At 50.1% G+C, this 22,421-nt stretch overlaps 1 protein-coding gene across 2 annotated transcripts in view; it reads left to right on the forward strand.

Annotated features, from left to right (window-relative positions):
- The window catches only part of RBPMS (RNA binding protein, mRNA processing factor), a 120,888-nt gene that overhangs the window by 17,290 nt on the left and 81,177 nt on the right, over window positions 1-22,421 (forward strand). For both annotated transcript variants that reach the window (XM_024205153.1, XM_024205152.1), the window contains exon 2: window positions 16,057-16,134. In XM_024205153.1, the coding sequence (XP_024060921.1) occupies window positions 16,057-16,134 (78 nt within the window). The remainder of the gene's footprint in view (window positions 1-16,056; window positions 16,135-22,421) is intronic.

The following is a 22,421-nucleotide window of genomic DNA, read 5'->3' on the forward strand; positions in this document are numbered from 1 at the left end:
GAGGTCTGGGGGCTGCCCGGCAAACCGTGAAGCCGGTAGTGCTTGGGCAGCTGTTTCATGTGGCTGGGAGGGAGGAGGGGGAATGCTGGGCGCTCAGGGGAGGGGGCGGAGTTGGGGCGGGGACTTTGGGAAAGGGGCGGAGTTGGGGCGGGGACTTGGGAAAGGGGCGGAGTTGGGGCGGGGAAGGGGCGGGACCAGGACCCCGTGGAGTGTCCTCTTTTTTAAAACCTTAAGTATGGTAACCCTATGAATGGCCCAGATGCATGCAGCGGCGTGAGTGAGATACAGTTCACTGACAGCTGTTGTCTCACTTCCAGCGCTGCTCCTCTGGGGCTCTTAGGGTGACCAGATACCAAGTGTGAAAAATCGGGACAGGGGGTGGGAGGTAATAGGAGCCCATATAAAAAAAAGCCCCAAATATCAGGGCTGTCCCTATAAAATCGGGACATCTGGTCACCCTAGGAGCTCTTCCTCTTGTAGCTTCTTGATGGAGAGGATTAGATGGGGGTAGCAGTGTCTGCAGGTTCTGTTAAACTCTCCTAATCTTCTGCACCGTGGAAACCTGAGCAAAGCCAGACAAGCCCAAAATCTAACCTTCATGTCTGTGTGCACAGGCTGTGGGGGCGTCTGCAGAAGGGAAATGTCAAGCTTTGATTAAATTAGGTCATAGAAATACCTGTCCCCTCCTGCCCCAAATGCTGATGATCTGATGGGCTCAGAAGAGAGGTTCTTTTTGGTATAGACACCAAGATAAGAGATCCTTTAAAGATCACTCTTAACCGGCACTCCCCCATCTCCCCTCCTTGACTAACACTGCAATATAATTTTATAGTTTAAAGCTTGGCTGACCTGAATTTGAACTCTCAAAGAAAACAAGGCATTATTAAAGAGATGCCATGGCTTTCTGAGGTCTAATTTTAGAGGACTTCTCAGAACGTTTCTCTCTAACAAATTGTAGGTCAAAATTATAAAATCTATGTTGAGCTGCAGAGGATCTGAATTTCAGGATTTCTTTGGGATTCTTTCTTAGGATGATAGAGTCTTAATATTTGATCTTGATCGTTTTTCAGTGAAAACCCATTCTGTTTTCTCCAGTCCCACAACTGCGGGAGAGAACCAAGCATCAGATTTTAACCAATGAGAGTTGGAGAGCAGTTGGATTGTCTGGGGGAATTTTGGTTATTTTTGTATGCCACTCCCTCGGCTATGGACCTGATTCTGCTACGGGTACTCCATGAATAACAGAGTGAGGTTCTACTCCGCATGAGTAGGGCTGGTAGAGTCTGGCCCTAGAGCGCTAACCGTCCATTGTGTTTTTAAGTAGCAGGAGCTGAAGGGTGTAAGACTGGAGAGGAGAAAGAGTGAGCAGAATGTCATTTTGGGGTGTCAGGTCCCAGCTGTATTTTCTCATATTGTTTTCAGTGTTGCCCATTTGTACGTCTCACGATATGTGGTGATTTTCCTGAAGTCCTGTCTCCCGGAGTCCTGGGATTATGTGAAAGTAAGTTTCTAGCCCTTGTGGATGCAGAGAAAAGCTTGAAAATCTGACCCGAGCCTGACCTAAACATTCAGGCACCAGAGAGAAAAGAAAAAGAACCCAAATGTATTATTTTTTTTTAAAACATCTTTGATATTTTAGCCAATCCCCTAATTTTTTGAGGGCAGACTCGGGATTTTTGAGTGTCTGGGGTTGGCAATCCCGGCTTTACAGCAAGGGGCTCATGGGTAAATGTGATTTTAAAAGAAAACTCTGGCGTGATCGAAGACATTGTAGTCACTTTACATCATTGCAAAGAAGTCGAAATCACTAAAGCAAAGCACCCAGGATGAGTGAATAAGTGCTGGTTTGTACTATTAATTGATTTAAAAAATAAATAAATGAGAAATAGTGATCTATCAAACAGGAAGAAGCTGGCCTATCTCCTCGGTAGATGAGGAATGAAAGAATTCAGGGCCAATTAGGAAGCGGGGGGGGGGGAGGTGTCACAGTTCTTGTACATGATATGCTGCTTTTTAAATATTTTGGATGAAAAAAAATTGGTTTTTCTTTTGTAAATTTACCTTTTAACAACTGTCCAACTCCGATTTCTAATAGCGGCCAAAGGGAGCGGCATGTTCTCAACCCCCATCCGCTTCCCGACACTGCGGATCCCAGGATGGGCCACGACTGGGGCTCCAGGAATTCTCCCAGGCAGCCCAGCCTTGGCCAGGTCACTGGAATGCACCCGGCATTTCAAATGCCTGCTGGATTGTTTGATTCCATTCAGCTGGCGGGTCCGAATGTTGCCCAGGTGCTGTGACCCTTCACCCAGTGCGTAGTGTGAGGAGTGGACGTGGAGAAAGAGGGCTGGGGTTCAGGAGGACCCTGGTTAAGGGGTGGCACTGGGGTCCTGGCATGCAAACTCCAGGCTGCTGGCTCGCTCACTGTACAGCCCAAGCATGTATCCCTGGCCTCTCAGCACACTCGGTAAAGATCTCTCTCCTCCAGCCCCTGGCGAAACACGGTGGGCAGGGCATGGAGCCAGATGGGTATGCTCAGACACGGAAGCAGCCCTCCCACACGCCCCTTTGTGCAGATTATCCTTCCTCCTTCAAGAGGAACATCTGGAGAGGGCTGCTGCCCATTAGTCCTGGGTGAACAGCCTCCCTGGGCGGGGCCCGGGCGCACTGAATCCGAATTCCCTCCGCGACAGACACCAGTTTGCTATGGCTGAGATAGCTTTGCCCTGAACCAGACCGTCTGCTTTTCAGTCCCAGAGCCTGCATGCAGACTGCTCATTCCGACCTATATACGGGTCATTAAAGCTCCTGCTTGGGACACAAACGTGAGCGTGCGTTCAGCACTGGGGGTCGGACGGGTATCAATGCAGATGAAGCCATGGCAGAGCATTGCCTCTCGTGGCAAGGGAATGAAAGCCAGGTTAAACTGCTCCGGAGCCACGTATCTGACCCTTGCAGACGAACATCCCACATAAATGCTGACAGAGACGCACTGGGATTGGCTCTTTCTCCTTTTATGGCGATTTTGACATCTCGCACTCCATTTCTGGCCCCAGGCCAGTGAGATTCTAGATGAGATCGCAGCAGGCCAGCCTCTCTGCGAGCTAGCCATCTTTCCTGCGGCTCTGTCCAGATGTCCCCTGATGAACTTCTGTACAGATCTCCGCAGCCACCTATGTCTTGTTTGTCTGGACTTGCTGCAGGCAGGCCAGGCCAGAGTGTCGACAGAGCTTATCAGCAACTAGGGCACTCAGCGGTGTGGGAGGGGGAATCCCCCTTTGTGCTCAGTCAGAGACCCCGGGTGCCCACACTGCTGACAACCAGCCGCTCTAGGTAGGTGCCGGCTGAGCTTTTGGGGCAGTTGGCAGAATGTGGGGGCCGGGCCCTTCTGAAAATCTGGCCCAGGAACTCCCTGTTTAGCAGCCAGATGCCAGGACCACGTTCCCATATGGACATCCTTCTGCGGTAACAGAGGCCGTGCTGCCCGAGAGCCGGCAGGCTTTGGCATTGCCCTTTGCGTGTGCCAGAGAGCGGGACGTGGGCAGCCGTGCCTAGTGGTCGGAGCAGGAGTCAGTAGCCAGGCATTGGGGCAGAGGCCAGCGGCCAGAGGGTCAGAGTGAGGCAGGCTGCGTCCAAGGCAGGAGCAGGAGCAATCGCAGCCACGGGCAAATGCTTTGAGCAGCCACCGAACTGCTGCTGCTGCCGTTGCTGGGTTTAAGAGCCAGTTTGCTGACTCTTCCCACCGGTCAGGCGTTGCAGCTAATCAGGCCACCTGCTAAGGCCAGCCGAGCTTGTTGGGCTGTCCAGGGACTGGCTCTGCTACAGGCCCTGATCCGTGACAGGCCAAGATAGCCTGGATCCCTCGTTTACAGAGCACAGAGGAATTTGGGCCTGGGGTGCCCAGTTGCTGCCCGTTTCTCACATCTCATGGATTTTGCAGTGTTTTAAAATGCTGCTCGTGATCTCGCAGCTCCAGCTTTCAGGCCAAGCAGCAGTTGCTGGTGCCGTACTGTCTGACAGTCACCAGAGGGCACTCTGGGGAACCTGAACATGTGGCTTTGGGCTGCAGTTTTCCATTGCCCCAAGCAGACACTGCTGCTTCCCCGGCCCGCTCTTCATGCTGCAGAGCCTGGGGGAAGAAGTGCTGGCAACTTGGCATCTTCTCACTAGTCTTGTGCCAGGGGGCATATTCATAAAGCCCCAGCTCCTGGAGTCATGTGAGTACATTAGATTCTTAGCTTCCATTTAAAAATAGTAAGTTTCTGGCCCTCCTGGTGATGGATCAAAGCAGGAAAACTGAGGCTCCAGCACCAGATGGCAAAAACCCCAGAACTTCCCTGACTGTTTCCTAAAATCCCCTGGCGCTGGGAGGCCTGACTTTGCGCACATGGGGTTGGTGTTGCTGGGGATAAGTTGCGAACACAGAAGCTGGGGCATCTGGCCACCATCCCCACGGACAAGGAAAAGGAGCTTCCCAGGGGTCTTTCGCCCTGCCTGCTATCTCCCTGCTGGCACAGCTGCCCTCTCCTCCCCACTGCCACTCAGCTCCCAGGCAGGGCCCAGCAGCAGGGGAGAAAAGCCCTCATTGGCTCCTGGAGGTCATGGGACAATTTGTTTAATTGGAGACGTCAACAGTTGCTAGACAATTTTGTATCTATTTGCTTCCTTGGCATGAATAGACTGGTATTGACAAGAAGGCGAATAGCCTTGCTGTGTGATTTTATTGCAAGTCTTGTGATTTTGGGTGCATCTCTCAAACCCCAGAGAATCTCAACTTTCATTTCAGAGAAAAATTTCTGCCAGGCCCCGTGAGAAAAGCTTGAAAACACAACTCAGGTCCTGCTTCCTAAACACTCAGAAGCCAGAAAGCAGCTACAAAGAAACATTTGTTATTTTTTAAAATCTCATGATTGGCTTAACAATCTCATGATTTTAGGGCCTGACGCCTGATTTTAAATGTTTGGGCCTTGCTGTGCTGCATTCGGTGTTTTTACGCAGCCTCTGTGTGCACTTTATTTACGGCTACAGCCACATCAAGTTTCAAGTGTTAAAACCATTTGTAGATAGCAGGATAGAAAGGGACATCCGACACAAGGTGTAATATTCCCGAAAGGAGTCATTTCAACTCCTTCAGACTCCTAAACACAGACTGCACTTGCTTGCAACTTCAAAGGGAACGAAATCTGTACCCTGACCCTAAGTGGTGCAAATTCGTTTGATAAACAGGGGAATAACAATAAAGGGTTTTAAACTCTGCTTTAACTGAAAATCTCAACTGCCCAATAATGATGACGCTGTCTAATGAGGCCTCCCCAATTATTCTGGAACGACTGAACGCTTGTGTAAGTGATGTCAGGCTAGAGGGCCAGAAATGGTTAGTTTTGTTTTTCTTGATTTCCTGGAACAAACTGAACGTCTTGTTGCATTTTATTGAAGCCATTAATCTTCTGTCCCAATACGCTGGGTAGTTATCCGGAAAGGAAGGAATAAGAAATGAAAATAAGCTTGCAACAAAGATAAAATTCAAATGAATGTTATTGCCGACTCTCAACCCACACACTCTACTTTGGAACTCTTCCTTCTTAAAGGAGCTGCCAACGCTCACTCGAACGGTTCCTGTACGGCTGCCCAAAGCTGCTGCATTCCTTGCCCAAATCCTTTCTGTGTGGGCATGGGCCAGCCCAGCCCTGCCCCGGGATGGCATCCCCGCTCTCCGGCTCCCGCTGCAAAGAGGACACAAAGCAGGGGTCTCTTTGGAAGAGAAGTAGCAGAGTTAGGTGATGAGGTTACGTGGATGCTTGTATCAATAGCCAGCGGAGTTGGTAGCTGTAGTGAAAAAGCCAGCGGCCTGGTGTCTAGAACCACGCTTCTCCCCTCTTGGGAGCTGCCAGTGATCAGACTAACATCCACCTCCCAGGCTGCACCTGCTGCTGTCATCCAGCCCTGGGCATGCTGGTCGGGCTGCTCTCGACCCCAGTGCGCGTACCCATGGAGCTGGGGCTGGATCCAGAGGAAAGGCCTAGGAAGGGCCCAGTTCTTCCCCCCCATCAGAGAAAGGTGCTGCTCACAGTGAGGGAGGGTGGCAGAATCTGGCCTTAACGTCCGAGGCAGGAGCGTAGCCCACACCAGTCAGGAAAGCCTCGATTCTCTGTCCTGCTGCGGTGCTGGGGCTCCAAGCCATGGCTCCATCGCCGTCACTCCCACACTGAGAATGGCCCAGCTCACGCTCCGCATAAGGCCCCTTTACACTGGCAGAAAGGGGCCCTAAACCAGCTGAATCTGTCTGCCAAGGAATTCCCTCGGTATCAGGGGCTTCCCTGGCAAAGGCTGCCCTAGCCTGCTTCAGGTACGAAAGGCCAGAGATAGGGGAGGTGCCGAGTGGCTACACACCTCTGGCCCAGTGATGATTCCCGAAGAGGCTAGGTGTCCCGTGTTTGTGGCATCTATGAGGGAGATTAATAAGAGTGGGACTGTTCAGCTTGGAAAGGAGACGACTGAGGGGGGATATGATGGAGGTCTATAAAATCATGACTCGTGTGGAGATAGTAAATAAGGAAGAGTTATTTACTCCTTCTCGTAACACAAGAACTAGAGGCCACCAAATGAAATTAATAGGCAGCAGGTTTAAAACAAACAAAAGGAAGTATTTTTTTCACACAACGCACCGTCAACTTGTGGAATTCTTTGCCAGAGGATGTTGTGAAGGCCAAGACTATAACAGGGTTCAAAAAGGAACTAGATAAGTTCTTGGAGGAAAGGTCCATCAATGGCTATTAGCCAGGATGGGCAGGGATGGTGTCTCTAGTCTCTGTTTGCCAGAAGCTGGGAATGGGCGACGGGGGATGTATCACTTGATGATTTACCTGTTCTGTTCATTCCCTCTGGGGCACCTGGCATTGGCCGCTGTTGAAAGACAGGACACTGGGCTAGACGGACCTCTGGTCTGACCCAGTATGGCCGTTCTTATCCCGTTGCTAGGCTCTGTATCGGTTATTCTGTAACCCGTGCAATGCACAGCGTGAGACAAATTGTAGCATCAGTACCTTGGGCTGGGGGGTTTAGGCCTAAATGACCTTGTTATAAAGCATCAGGAGAAATCTCTGAGCGGAGCCGACGTCCCCGAGTTAGGTTATTAATGACAGAGCTAGCTTACATATTACAGAGCCGAAGGACGGGGGAAGCGCTGTGGGCTCTGGCTGGCAGTACAATTGTAATTAAAAGGGGAAGGGATCGTCGGGGGTCAGTAACTCTGGCTGCTGATTGCGGGGAAGATCTGGGTCTAATATTAACTGGAGTCTCTCTTGTTTGTGTGCTGCAAGTTGAAACCATTCTACATCAAAGGACGGAGGAGCATGCGGGTCCAGCCTTGCCAATGAGGACTCATAGGGCGTGAGGTGAAGCCAGCATTCCTGAGCAGCAGTAATGTCAGGGGACAAAGGACTCAGTCTTAGTTCCTGATGACTTCATTTTGGGGTCGCAGAGGTAGGAGTGATTAAACAAGGAATCCGGCGAGGCCTGTCTGTGCAAGGAATAAGTTTCCCTCAGTGATAGGTTCCAGGGTATGGATGCTTCCCCACCGCACTGGAGATAATTTCACAAGACAACAAATCTGCTCAAGGCCCCGCAGGAAGTGCTGCAGTGGGCGAGTGGGGACCTGGGTGTTCACCCCGGACCTGGCTGAGATCATAGGTGAAGTGCAGTAGGTGGCTCCACCTTGTCACCTGAAGACGTCCCTCCAAAATCCAACATTGGCCCTGGGCATCCTGGATGGGATCTGGACCCCAGTGATATTGCTGGCAAAGCTCCCATTGGCTTCCGAGGGGGCAGGATTCCCCCCATGGCTTGTCCACACTAGATGTGATGTTTCCATTCTGCACACAGCCAAGGCTTCAGAACCTGTGGTTGCTCCTAGGGGTATTTCAGGGTGACGGCTTGGACTCATAAAGCAATCAGTTGGATACCGTAAAAGCCAAGATCAGCTTAACCCTGCCCTTCCCCCCTTGCTTCTCCCCACCCTGCTCATTCCCCATGCACTGTAATGCTCACTGCTCACTCCGTCATGCCGGCTAGTTTCTGTCATGAATAAGGTAGGGCGTCCCCCTTCCTCATGACTGCTACTGGTCACCCGTGGCCATGCCCTGCTCTTTCCCGCTGCTGGCGCACTGTCTGGGAGAGTCTGCATGGAGACTTGGGGTGTGGTAAACTGCCTGCTACGCACTAAGCGTCCGGGTGGACCCTGCTAGCGCGTACTAACAGTGCGGTGGTGCACATGGCGGTACTCGCATTCCAAGCAGCAGTAGGTCTGTGCACGCCAGGGAACTGTGAGGACGTGGCAGCAGGCTCCACGCGGACAGGGCGTGCGTGGCAGGCTGGAGGTGCTGAAGATGCACACCTGGGCTTGCCGTGCACCAAGTCTCCGTGTGGACAAGCCCAAAGTCAGTGTCTTGGGTGTGAAGCAGCGTGGGCAACCTTAACTTGGGCATTTCCTGGCTCAAACTGTGCAACTGGAGGCCGAGAGGTTAAAAAATAAGAGCCTAACTTGGAAGTCAGTGGTCCGATTGTGAAAAGAACTGAGCAACCAGCAGTTCCCATTGGCTTCAGTGGGAGCTCAGTATGGCTGGAAGGGAGATGACTGACAGAAAAGCAGAAGAAATGAGGTGGCATTACATAGCATACAGCGGTCGGTTAGACCATTACTGGAGTCCGGGTCCAGCTCTGGTGTCTGTCCTCTGACACAGATGGTGAAAACTTGGAGAGGGTTCCGACAAGAGCCACAAGAACAATTCGTGGGCCAGAAACCTGTATTTTACCCCATTGGAGCCGCTGGGAGCTCAGCGCTTTGAAAAGTGAGGCCACGTTATTTAGGTATCTAAACAGAAACGTCGGCAACTGGTTTTGCGAATCATCCCCAAAAGCAATATATATATATATAGAGAGAGAGAGAGAGAGAAGAAAAGACCTCATTTTGCTGCTGGCACCTTGTGTGTGCGCTTTTATGAAGCTTCCCGATTAAAGCAGTTTTATGACTCCGATAAAAGCCCATTAACTGACTATAAAGTGGAGAATGCCGTAAAGCAGAGGCAGAAAGATTCCCTGGGTCTGTCTGTTATGTTGGCACAGAGGGCAGCTGCCACGCTCGTCTGGCCGGTGCCTGGCTTGTCTCTTCCAGGTTTCCCCACAGCCCGTGGACTTGCTCTGGGCTCTCAGGTCTTTCCTCGATGGGCTAATAGAGCAGGATTGTGCACTGTCATGTCTCACTGTGTCATAGCCGACAGATAGCAAATGAGCCACCCCCAGCGTTATCCCCACCGTTGACACAAGAGCTGTATGGTGTTGTGTAGCCAGACTAGGATACCCGTCACCGTTTAATAGCTGTCTGCCTGTAGTTCAGCCAGCGGTTATTTGTCACACAAACCAGGAATGCTCACACTCCAGAACTAGCCAGAGATTTTGATAGATATCGGTTATCTGCATGGGAAGAAGCAAATGTAAAGAAGAGAAATTTTCCTGACTTGGCAGTTTTATGGGCATCTGAGCACACGAGCTTAGCCGGGGGCTGGACTGACTGAGCGTTTCGCTAAAAGCAGACATTCCCCTCCTCCACCCTAGGCAGCCTTCACTCCCTGCTGACTCCCTGTGTCTCCTTGGCCTACCTCTGCTAAGGTCTGTAGGCGCCTGACTTCCGCTGAAATCCGTGACAGTTAGGCGCTTTTGTGGATCCGGGCCTTCGTCTCTCTGTGCCTCAGATCCCATCTGTGCCATAGGGATAACAGGTCTGCCCTACCTGACGGGGGTGTGAGGATAAACACATTAAATATGGCACAGTGCTCAGAGAGAAAGAGATCCCTCCCTAGCCTCTCTACCTGTCTGGCTTTCACGTTGTCTGTCAGGGTACACTGACATTTGTGCCAGACACACAGGCTTGAGAGGCTGGGATGGTTTCAGTTCCTTACCCCTGAGTTTCAGTCATCAAGGAAATACTAACCGGGATTGGGTGTTTACTGGGTGGACAAGCCTGGGAGAGGCCAATCAATTTCACAGTGGTCTGGAGCTAAATTGCTGGATAAGCCGATGAGGAATGGGCACCGCTGTGCCCTTTCATATCTGGCAGTAGCAGAGAACAGAACATGCTTACCTATTCCCCTGGTTGGAAATTGATTAAAAAGCCACATGTCTTGGTTAGATAACTTGTGTGTTCCTTCATAATTTCCTGTTCCCTCTTCAATTTATCGATCTGATACTGCTCAGACAGTCCACCTCGCATTCACATGTGGGGTGGAGTAAGATTTTTACTTGGGGCTGAGTTTGCTGATATTTGGCCTGCACATGAATGGAGAAGCCTGAATCTTGTTTCCACACAGAATACGCTTGCAGAGAGAGCCGCGGTTTCCTTGTGTTGAGGTCAGCTTGGCTCAGTGCTGAAACTCCCCTTCATCGAGCAATAACACAGTGATCTAAAAACTTTTGCAGTACATTTCAGGCTGGATAGACCTTTCTTTGGCAAGCTGCCCTGGGTCACCCAGCTGAGATGAGCGCCAATCGTCCTCTTGTGCAGACCAGCCATGTGTCCCTGAAAACTGGAAACTTCCCTGTTCCAGGGCATGTCCAGGGATCCTTGTTGGTTACGTGCATTTGGTCCCCTGTGTCTGTGACCCCTGCAGACTTGCTGCATGAAGGAGCCTCTGCCCAGGGCAGCCGGTGAAACTGACAACAGACCGGTGGCGTGCATGTGCGTTTCAAGGACCAGCCTACACCAGGCCGGTCACCCTCTGACACTCCTCCCCAGTCCCAGCAGCGTGGCCTCTGGGGGAGTCTCCCCACCCAGTCTCACCGGCTCTCTCTTCAAACTATTCTCTGTAAGGCTGCCAGCCTCCCTGTGGAAATGTAAACACTGGGCTATTTTAAGTGCTGGCAAACATCTGGGCGAGTTTGTCACATTCCTGTTCCAGCTTCCACCTTGACATGCCGGGGGCTGAGTGGTAATGCAGACGTGTGTCTCTAGGCAGATGCTTGGGCCGTGGTCTATGGGCAAGGAGGAGTGAGGGCTGAAAGATCTCTTGGGAGCAACATTGTAACAGCCCACAGATTGGTATATGGACTTGTGACTCGTGGGCCAGACCCTCCGCTGGAGTAAATCAGCCTAGTGGAGCTCCGGCTGATTGACATAGTTTGTGGATTTGACCTATTGGCTCCAGTGGAGCTACAACTGATTTACATCAGCTGGGGATCTGGCCCATTGACTACATTATTGCTGAGCTGGGAGACCTAAGAATAGAAGCCCCAATCTGTCCCCGAGCCAGTGGCCTACGTGGTCCCTGACGGGCGGGGAAGTCTGCTGTAGTATAGCCCTGTCCTGTTTGACCAGCAGAATGTAAAGACCAAAGGTTCCCCTTTAAAAGGTGGGCATCTCAAGTGCAATTCCCCCTCTTCTGACTGTCCCTCTTGGCTTTTCGATCCTTTGAGTGTTTATTCGAGTGTCCCTGGCCTGGAGGAAAGGCACTGATAGCAAATCTCTGTGGAGCGCTGCAGGGGGAGTGAGCGAATTCAGGGTTGGGGAAGCGTGGGTGTTCTGAACAAGGATTCATGTCTTTCAAACTAGCCTCAGAGAGGAGTGTTTCACGCAGACATTTGAAATATGATTTCAAGGAAGATGCGAGTGACTCCTAAGCAAGGGAGCAGCTTATAATGAGATTCCCCACCCAGAGAGGAAAGAAACGCGTGGCTGAAAATGCATCTCTCCATGATTAAATGTCAGGGTGTACCTTGAATTAAGGACAAGGACTGTACCACGTTTGCCAATGGCTGGTCTACACTGGGAACTTACATCTGCATAAGTACTACACCCCTGAGGGCTGTAGCTATGCCAACCCGACTCCCAGTGTAGACAGTGCTAGGGTGATGGAGGAATTCTTCCATCCTTTCGGGGCGGTGCATTACCTCTGCCGATGGGAGAACCTAGACTGAAGTGCTACAGCGTGCAGCTGCAGCGGTTTAAGTGTAGACATACCCTAACTGTCAGTCAGGCTAAGAAGAGGATTTGGCTATTATCACATACCATTGTGTGAACAAAAAGTGGGCTTTCAGGGCTTATTTACTCAATTTCACTGCCAGGGAGACCACGGGCACCTAATCTCTACAGGATGGTTATGAGGTTATAACATGGTGTGATCCTGTCTACAGAAGTGATCTAGCAGAACACTGTCAGGGCATTATTTCAGAGTAATATGATCTACCAACACAGTCCGACTTGCTGTGTCGATGGGAGCTGAAGACTTCCGATGGGTTCATTGGGTAGGTTCTAATTTCCTAATGAATACTGAACTCTGGAAGCAAGATTCATTCGAGCTGTCCTCATCTTTACGATGGGGCACCCTGGCTAAGGATGTGTCCCTACTCTCAGGCCCACCCCAAAGACCCTTCTAAACATAAACAGCGGTGCAGAAAAATCCTGGCAATGTTTTTAAAAGGAGATTGTAGTAAATCAGGACGTGCAATTTACAGGGTCCTGCTCTATCAGAGAAGTGGGGTTTTAAAACCAGTCACATTCAAAACATTGAAACTGACCGTGATCCCTTCCACATTCTTGGAGCACAAAGTGGTTTTGGTTTGCCTTTCTCAGGGCATGTCTACACTGCCCCGCAGTTTGGACTCTGGAGATGTGAATAGCAGCGCGCACCAAAGTGCTGCGCTGTATCTCCCCTGTGTGGACGCGAACTAAAATTAACTTGTTCGGGGGCTAATCTTCAAAGAGCCAGCGGACATTGTTTTCAAAACAGTGGTTCTTGTAGATTCTCCGGTACATCTTGTTTTGCAGGCGGTGTGGGAAGAATCTATCCTGAAATGGAAGTCTGCACTCTGTAGAGTAGCACCTCTGCAGAAGATGATTTTTAGCAGTACAGAGTTTTCAACGAATGAATCACAGTAGCTACGGTGCAACTAGCTTATGAATAGGGTCCTACCAAATTCACGGCCATGAAAAACGCATCACAGACCATGAAATCTGGTCTCCCCCCATGAAATCTGATTTTTTGTGTGCTTTCATCGTATACTATACAGATTTCACGGGGGAGACCAGTGTTTCTCAAATTGGGGGTCCTGACCCAAAAGGGAGTTGCGGGGGAGGGGGGGTCACGGTATTGCCACCGCTACTTCTGCGCTGCCTTCACAGCTGGGCGGCCCAAGAGCGGTGGCTGTTGGCCAGATGCCCAGCTCTGAAGGCAGCACCCTGTCAGCAGCAGCACAGAAGTAAGACTGGCAATACCATACCATGCCACACTTACTTCTACACTGCTGCCTTCAGAGCTGGGCGGCCGGAGAGTGGCAGCTACTGACTGAGGGCCCAGGTCTGCAGGTAGAGGTGCAGAAGTAAGGGTGGCAATACCATACCATGCTATACTTCCTTCTGTGCTGCTGCTGGCAGTGGCTCTGCCTTCAGAGCTGGACTCTCGGCCAGCAGCCGCCACTCTCCAGCTGCCCAGCTCTGAAGGCAGCGCCGCTGCCAGCAGCAGCAGCACAGAAGTAAGGGTAGCAGTACCACAACCTCCCCATAACTGCTTTTTGGGTCAGGACCCCTACAGTTACAACACCCTGACATTTCAGATTTAAATAGCTGAAATCATGAAATTAACAATTTTTAAAATCCTATGACCGTGAAATTGACCAAACTAGACCATGAATTAGGTAGGGCCCTACTTATGAATGACAGCGTTTCAGAACGGGTTGTTGTCTGTGTGCTCCAGTTCACATTCAGGAATTATTCTATAGCCCAGACTCTCTTCTATGCCAAGAGTTGCTTGGTGCAGGGTCCTGGCATAAATTATAGCAGCCTAAAGGCTGTTTTCGCTTGTGGCAGCCAGCTGTGGCCCCCAAGGGACTGTACTGGAGTTACATAGGGGCGCTCCACTCCTATGCTGGGTACCGGCAGGGGAAGTTGGCACAGGAGCCAGCTATGCCAGCATCGCATCCACTGAGAATTCCCAGATGCTGGGGCATTCTTAGCTGGCCAGGTGGAGCCAGATCCCAGCCAGGGTGTACCCCTGTTTTATTCCATTCCATAGAGATTCTTATACCGCCCTCACCCCTGTGTGGCTGTGCACCTTAGGGGAAAGCTGCTGGAGCAGACGAAGAGAACCGGGGCCTTTGAAGACACCCCATGTGTAGTCTTAGGGCTTGGCAAGCCCCCTTCCACGTTCCCTGCGAGAACACTTTCCACTCTTGCTGAGTGCAGTGTGGTTAAAAGGTTGAGACTTGGGTCTGCCATATGAGCAAGTGGGTTTCTAGTCCCAGCTTGGGTAGCCCAGGAGGTCTTGCCCAGCACTGAGAGTTGTGCAGGGAACAGGATCAGTAGCAGCGGCAGCAGCAGTGAGTGTAGTAGGGTTTCCAAAAGCACGTGAGTTAGGGGCCTTAATCTGCTTTGGTGCCATTGAAAGTCCCACTCGGCAGCTGTCTGCATTCTGAGGGGCCTCAATTCCTTTGGGAATATGGCCGTTGGTCCCCAGCACGGTGTACGTCCCCGTGGCCAGTGAGCGCTGCGATGGGGCAAGCAGCTGCCTTGGAAGAGGAGGATCCAGGTTTGTGTCCTGGCTAACAGCTGCCCGCTGTGTGTGGAATGCTAAACGGGGCCATGCCTGGGCTGTGCTGATGGGATGAATACACGGGAAATGCCATCGTGAGCCGGTTAGAGAGATTACACACCCAGCAAATACACAAAATACACAAATTGTGAAATACACAAAAGCAAGGAAATGGAAATTTAAGCCATCCAACAGTACAGACTCTCTACTGTAATACAGATAATAAACATAATAATACAAGCACACATCTTACCATGACCACAAATACCCTCCACCACAGACGCCCTGCAGCCATGACTCTGTCTCCCGTTGTCCATTCATCATGCACACCCCTGTCCCAGATTACATTACAGAGTTGTGGGTGGTGGGTGTAGTAGCTGGTTCTGCTTGGAGATGGTAGCCTGGCAAAGGGGTGTTACAGAATGGCAGTGAAGAGGTCTGATCGAAGGCTGGCATCTCTATGGGCAGAGTTAAGGGTGCAGATTTTTGTGTTTTAACTTTCTAGGTTTTTTTAATGCTTGAATTGGAGAGGGGTTGGATAGGAGGGGGCTGCACCTCTAGGGGAGTGGGAGAGAAGTGCAGCTGCTGGTGGAGAAGATTTTATCCCCCAGCAGCTGCAGATGAAAACCTCTCCATTGTAGGATAAAGTCTGAAAGAAAAGTGTAGCTCCTGATGGAGAAGATTTTGCATGCGCCTGGCCCCAATCAGTCAATCAAGTTTCTGTGTGCCCAGCTGTGCTCAGTCAGGGTTAGGTGCACAGTACATACATTTTCAGTCCTAGCATGAATAATAGTTAAAAGTGACCATCAGTCCAAATTCTGTTTTTTTAAATAGCTGTTGCACAAGATCTACTCGGGACCCACCTCTCTTCAAAGTGCTGTGTGGAGAAACAATGTGTTTAAAGCGGTAGCTGTGCTGCTCAAAGAGTTCCCGTTAAAATCTAGATAGAAGAACCAAACAAACTGGATAGACAATCAAAGGACCATAAAAACGAATCCGGTGCGGAATTTAATGCCAATTGGCCATCTACTTTTAGGGGAAACCAGGAATTCATGACCCATTTCAAGCCCAATTTAGAACTCAGCCCTAAGTATGGAGTCGCCAGCCAGGAGTCTTCATACTGCTGAGGGATTTTCATGTGCTGCCAAAAACAAGCTATACCGTGTGAACCTCAGACCGGCAATGGCCATTGTCAGCCACCCGAGGCCAGCAAAAGGCACCTTCATGACCCAAGGAACAGTCCCCTGCCAAATTTCAGAGCTCCTCCAAACTGTGTTAGTGTTAAAACTCTTCAGGAAAAGGTCAAAAGAATCTTTACTAGTGCATCTCTCTCCTTTCCCACCAGGCTGTAGGAGGCATCTGTGTTTACACCTGAAGCAAGCTTTAATTAGGTTCCTCGTATGGATTGTCTGGATAATTTCAAAGCCTGCAGTAGATTTTGGATGCGTATCTCAATTGCATGTTTGTCTTTGTTGATTTCTAGGTCCGAACTCTCTTTGTGAGCGGCCTTCCCCTGGACATCAAACCGCGGGAGCTCTACCTGCTCTTCAGACCCTTCAAGGTACTGTTTGTCTGCTCTGCGGGAGCGCTGGGATCTGAAAACACTTGTACTCCTCAGAGGAGCGTATTGTTGTATCTGACACACTTCTCCACTAACGTGGCCACGTCGTTATATAGCTAGTGTCAAAAGGGGGTGCAAGCAATGTGAGTAACACAGAGTGATGATGAATGGCTGAGTATAGAATGGGGAGAGGTGTCTCAAGGTGTGAGCCAGGGCTCAGGAATAGATTTGGTCTTAGTTAACATACTCATTAGACAACTACCAATTGGCCAAAGGTGGGCTTGTGGGATGGGGCTCAGGAGATCTGGGTTCAGTTTGAGGTCTTGCCATGCACTCGCTGTGTGCCATTGGACCAGTCGTTGGGGCCTGATGTTCTGTGGAGCTGCAGATCCCATTGACTTGAGTTGGGGATGCTCAGCACATCTGACAATCAGACCTTCATCTGTAAAATGGGGGTATCATTCCCTCCGTATGTCACAGGGGGGTTGAGAGCCTAAATCCATGAATGTCTATGATGCGCTCAGATACTGTGCTCTTTGGAGCCACAGAAATGCCTATTATGGGGTAGTTAGTGGCAGTGATGCCTAGTTCAAACCAGACTCTACTTTACACTTAAAACAAGAGTTCATCCTCTGCTTTTCAGACGAAGAACAGCATGGCCAAGAGTTTCAAAGGTCGGGCTCCTAAATCAATGTTCAGGCATCTAACTAAGGAACCTGATTTTCAGACGTGCTGAGCGTCCAGCACCTTCTATTGACATCGCTGGACACTGCTCAGAACTTTTGAAAATCTGGCTAACTTTAGATTTCTGGGTTTTTTTTATCTTGGCCTGAGATAGAAGTGGGCAACATGTATTTGAACTTGTAATGCATGTGGTGTAGCATGGTCTAGTGGTGTTTGGAGCTCATCATACTGTACTAACATAAAGGCAAGCTAAGGGTGTAAGATTTTTCTACTATATTTGGTGCTAGGTATCGTGATACTAAATATGCCAGGAAGCAGGAATGAATTCAGGCAGTAAATAAATGACTAAGGTCTAGAGAGACTGATTAAAAGAAAAGATAAAAGCTAACTTTGTATAGTTTGTACTCATACTTGTAAAGTGTAAACACCAGTGGGCGAGGAATTGTTTAAGCTGGTCCAGGGAGGTCAAACTGAAAGTAATTAGATAATATTAAGGAGACAAGGTGGGTGAGTGTTATGGGGTGCATTAGGCCCAGAGGCTCTCTGCTGAAAGCCTCAGACTCCTGCTACACCAGTCCCAGGAAAGGAGCAGTAAAGGAGTCCTCTAAGCAGCCTAGAGTGGCTGCAGAGGGCAGCTAATCAGGGCCCAGGAGGGCAATATTAAAAGGAGCTGCAGTGCAGACCATACTCAGTTCCTTGCTGGAGCCAGAGGAGTACACATGGTGCTCCTGGCTGGCCAAAGGAAACTGCAGCACCACAGACAGCTCAGTGCTGGCAGGGACTGGGGGACCGAGACCAAGCTCCTGGCTGGCTGCTGGGCCTGAAAGTACCTTTGCCCTGAGGTCAGGGTGAAGCATTGGTGAAGACTGGGGCTGAGGGGAAGTGGCCCAGGGATCTGAAAGTATTTTTTTGTATAGGTACACAATGGTGCGTGGCTACTATTCTTAGGGTCCCTGGGCTGGGACCTGGAGTAGAGGGCAGGCCTGGGTCCCCCCATAGGCCACTGGGGAAGTGGCCCACAATTAGATAATGATAAACCTCCCAGAAGGGGATCTGAACTACTCAGTGGCCCAGCTGGGGTCAGAAGGTTCCCGAGAGGCAAAAACCATTGCCTCCAGGGAGGAAGCCCTGGAGGTATGACCCGACCCAATGCCAGGCCTGGGACTGTTTAAAGACTGCAAATACACCCGACCAGAAGGGGAGCTCGTGAGAGGTGGCTGCCACGTTGTTACAGTTGATCTTTTATTGGTCAACTTCTGTTGATGAAAGAGACAAGGAATGGAAAACCTGTCTTATGAAAGGAGACTCAAAGAGCTCGGATTTTTTAGCCTAACCAAAAGAAGGCTGAGGGGAGATGTGATCGCTCTTTATAAATACATCAGAGGGATAAATACCAGGGAAGGAGAGGAATTATTTAAGCTCAGTACCAATGTGGACACAAGAACAAATGGATATAAACTGGCCATCAGGAAGTTTAGACTTGAAATTAGACAAAGGTTTCTAACCACCAGAGGAGTGAAGTTCTGGAACAGCCTTCCAAGGGGAGCAGTGGAGGCAAAAGACACATCTGGCTTCAAGACTAAGCTTGATAAGTTTATGGAGGGGATGGTATGATGGGATAGCCTAATTTTGGCAATTAATTGATCTTTGACTATTAGTGGTAAATATGCCCAATGGCGTGTGATGGGATGTTAGATGGGGTGGGATCTGAGTTACTACAGAGAATTCTTTTCTGGGTGTCTGGCTGGTGAATCTTTCCCACATGCTCAGGGTTTAGCTGATCGCCATATTTGGGGTCAGGAAGGAATTTTCCTCCAGGGCAGATTGGCAGAGCCCCGGGGTTTTTTTTGCCTTCCTCTGCAGCGTGGGGCATGGGTCACTTGCTGGAGGATTCTCTGCACCTTCAAGTCTTTAAACCACAAGTTGAGGACTTCAGTAGCTCAGACATAGGTCAGGGGTTTGTTACAGGAGTGGGTGGGTGAGATTCTGTGGCCTGTGTTGTGCAGGTCAGACTAGAAGATCATAATGGTCCCTTCTGACCTTAAAGTCTATGAGTCTGTGACATAATATGGAGCACAGAAACATATGGGCTAAAAGCATCTAGGGCAGAGTTTATCCTGTGGCCCATCACCATGGCATCTGAGCACCTTCCCTGTAAAATCCATGACGATTTCTTTGTATTGCGGTAGCCCCTGTGGTCCCAGTCAAGGTGGTGGCCCCATTGTGCTGGGCTCTGGACAGAACAGAACAATCCCTGCCCCCAAACCCCACAGTTTAAAAGACAAGACAGACTGAGAGCTGTCAAGCAAGTTGTCAAAGCCCCAGTAGAACGTTGGACGTAACAACCAGAACTGGCCGGGAATTTTTTTGTCAGAATGTTTTTTAGTCAGAGATGCCAATTTGTTGAAACTAAAACTTTTAGCAGGAATGTACTGGGGTTTGCAAAACTTTGGTCTGGAAAGTTTCTCAGGTCCAGGATGGAATTTCTGGTTAGAATGTGAAAGAGCCCCCAGAGTAGCCAGTAACCCAGTAGGCATTCATCTGGGATGTAGGCGATACAGGGTAAGTCCCCGCTCTGCCATTCTCCCTCATGCCAGGTGAGTGAGCTGGCCACCAGGCTGTTGGCCATTTTGGGGCAGGTCTCTCAATCTCTCCTGCTGGAGATGTTCCACTCCGTAGGAATAATTAAATTGTCATTGGGCCAGAGAAAGCAAGACAGTGATTGGCTCCATAGGCTGATGGTTAGGGCACTCGTGTGGTAGACCGAGAGTCAATTCCCTGTTTCTCACATTCCAGATGAGTGGCCTGACCATCAGCCTGTAGAGTCAGTGTGTCTCTCGCTCTGCCCAATGAATATGAAATATTGATACCATGTTGTATAACAGCTCCAGTAGGAGAGGTCAAGAAGCCCACCCTTGTATAGCCTGGTAGTCAGGCTACTCAGCTAGTATATGGGCGACCCAGATTCAAGTCCCTGCTTCCAATCAGGCAGAGCAGGTATTTGAACCACATCTCGGGGGAGCGCCCTGACCAGGGGCTATTGGCCACTCTGGGTTCAGGCTCTCTCGAAAGGTCTCTGTTTCATCCCCATGCAAAAGGGGGGAAAGTCTGAAATCTTGCTAAGTTTCATGCAGTGAGAAATCTATTTCCACGCCAGCTCTATAACCATTCCTTTCCCCACCTACCCTCTGTCCAGTTGCCAGTCAATGCCCTTCACTATTATTCACCCCAAGTCCCCTCCGTCTACCCAGCCCGGTCCCATAGGGAGATACTCAGCCTCACTCTAGTTGGAAGAGTTCTAAAAGAAACTAACCTGCCAAATTGTGAGAAGGTCCCAGCCGCTGCCCGTCCCTGCCTTCTATGCGTGGTTTTCAGACTTTGCATAAGAAGGAGCAGCTACTGACTTCGTCTCAGCTGTGTCCTCCATACCTGCACTGACCCCTGTGAAGGGGTATCAAACCCTGCACCAGCACGGGAGGGGTTAAGGAGCTGCTTTGGGCTGGAAAGTCCCAGCCCTCCACACCTGCAAACCAAGCCAGGGCTGGAGGAGGAGTTAAAAGGAGGGAACTCCGCTGGGATGGGGGCAACTGGCTGTTGAGCTCCCCAGCACCCAGACAGAGGGCTGGCAGCCAGCAGTGCCTCTGCCCTTGCAGAAGTAGGACAAGAATCCCCTGGGCTAAGAAGGGGAAAGAGACTGACTTGCACTGGGGACCCAGTGGACTCTGGGGTGGACTGCGATGGTACCAAGGCCCTCGGGATTAAGAGAGGCCAGTATCCTGATGGAAGCTACCTTCAGGCTTTCTTTCTCTTCCTTTCCACCTTTATTAAAACTTCATCCAATGTCGAGATAAAAGTTACATTAATGATGGTGTCATGGGGGAAATTTTTACCCCGAATGCATTCAGAAACCAAGAACAATCCTTCAGTGTTTTAGGTGAAAACACTTTATGTAACGAGCAAATTGAAAGAACTAGCAGGAATCCCTTTCAGCATAAGCCTATATGCAGATTTCACCCATCCGCATTGATGTGGAGTGGTCAATGCATACAAAATCAATGCATTCTCCACGTTGTTTGCAGTTCTTCTGGTCAGCAGTCCTTGGACAAGTATGGCAGCATCACTGTTGAGTTTGCCAGGTGCTCCAGTGGTGGCTGGTTTTCAGTGGTAGCCAGGGGACAAGACTGCTGCTTTGATGGGCATGGTGAGATGATGTTTATAGAAGATTCTTCTCTTTATATGTGCACCTACAAGTTGTTCTCCTAGACTGATAAAGAACAAGGCGTTTTCTTTGTCTTGGTCAAGTGCGGTGCCAAACAGGATTGTTGCTGATCCAAACAATGAAATTTGCAAAGCCAGCAACGTCAAACATGTTGACGAAAAGAACCATTGGCCACTTATTTATCTTGCACCTGCAGGAGTGCATTCTTGCAAGATGGTCCATGTTATCAGCACCACTTTTAGTATCAGTGTAGTGGAGAATTAGGTGGGAAAACTGTTTCTCTTTTTGTCGTCATCGGGGATTTGCGGCCTGTCCTGGGGGGGCGATCCCTCACTCTCACAGACCTTGGGGGATAGGCCAGTCCTTGCTTGCAGACAGCCCCCCCAACCTGAGGCAAGATCCCGGTGCCGACTCTGTCCATGTGTCTATTTGGGGGACACCATCGTAGGATCTGGCCACATCAGCCGCGGTGTGGTGTGTGCCATCGTGTGCCAGCGATGCCCCTCTGCCGTGTGCATTGGCCAGGCCGGACAGTCTCTGCGCAGAGGAATGGATGGACATGGGTCTGACATCGGGAATCGTGGCATTCAGAGACCGGTGGGAGAGCACTTCGGTCTCTCTGGTCACTCAGTGATGGACCTCAAAGTGGCAGTTCTTCAACGAAGGAACTTCGAAGACAGACTCCGCCGTGAAGCTGCAGAACTGGAATTGATTTGTGGACTGGATGCCATCAGATTAGGCCTGAATAAAGACTGGGAGTGATTGGGTCATTGCAGGACCTGAACTTGATTTCCGCAGTGCTGATTTCTCCCTGCTGTTGCTCAGACCTTCTTGTCGGCTGTCTGTGATGGGCCACTCTCTGGCCACTTCAGGAGTTGTTTTTCCTCCCTTGGTGTCCTGCTGTTAATTGATTTGTCTCGTTGGACTGACCTAGCACTTGGTAGAGCACCCCCATCCTTTCATGTGTTTGTACCGGCTCCTGTGTTTTTTGCTTTGTGCATCTGATGAAGTGGGTTCTGGCCCACAAAAGCTTATGCCCAAATAAATGTGTGAGTCTCTAAGGTGCCACAAGGACTCCTCGGTTTTTTTGCTGATACAGACTAACACGGCTACCACTGAAACCAAGTCATGATGCATCGTCGACAGCATTATTATCAACTTGCCCTTCTTTGGAACCTCGGAAACCAGGCTGAGTGGCCCAGCAAACCCAAACCTGAATGATAGTTATTCTCTGCTGTCATGTGGATGCATCTTATTGGGTATAGTCCGGATTGTTTCATCAGATTGTTCTAACATAGGTCAAATGTTTGTTGAGTAGATCCCCACCGGTATTCAGCTAGCTGAAGAAATTATCCCCACCTATATTTCTTCCCATCTTACACCA

Source organism: Terrapene carolina, unplaced genomic scaffold (assembly GCF_002925995.2).
Source record: "Terrapene carolina triunguis isolate 2854851 unplaced genomic scaffold, T_m_triunguis-2.0 Scaffold136, whole genome shotgun sequence".
Lineage (NCBI taxonomy): Eukaryota > Metazoa > Chordata > Testudines > Emydidae > Terrapene > Terrapene triunguis.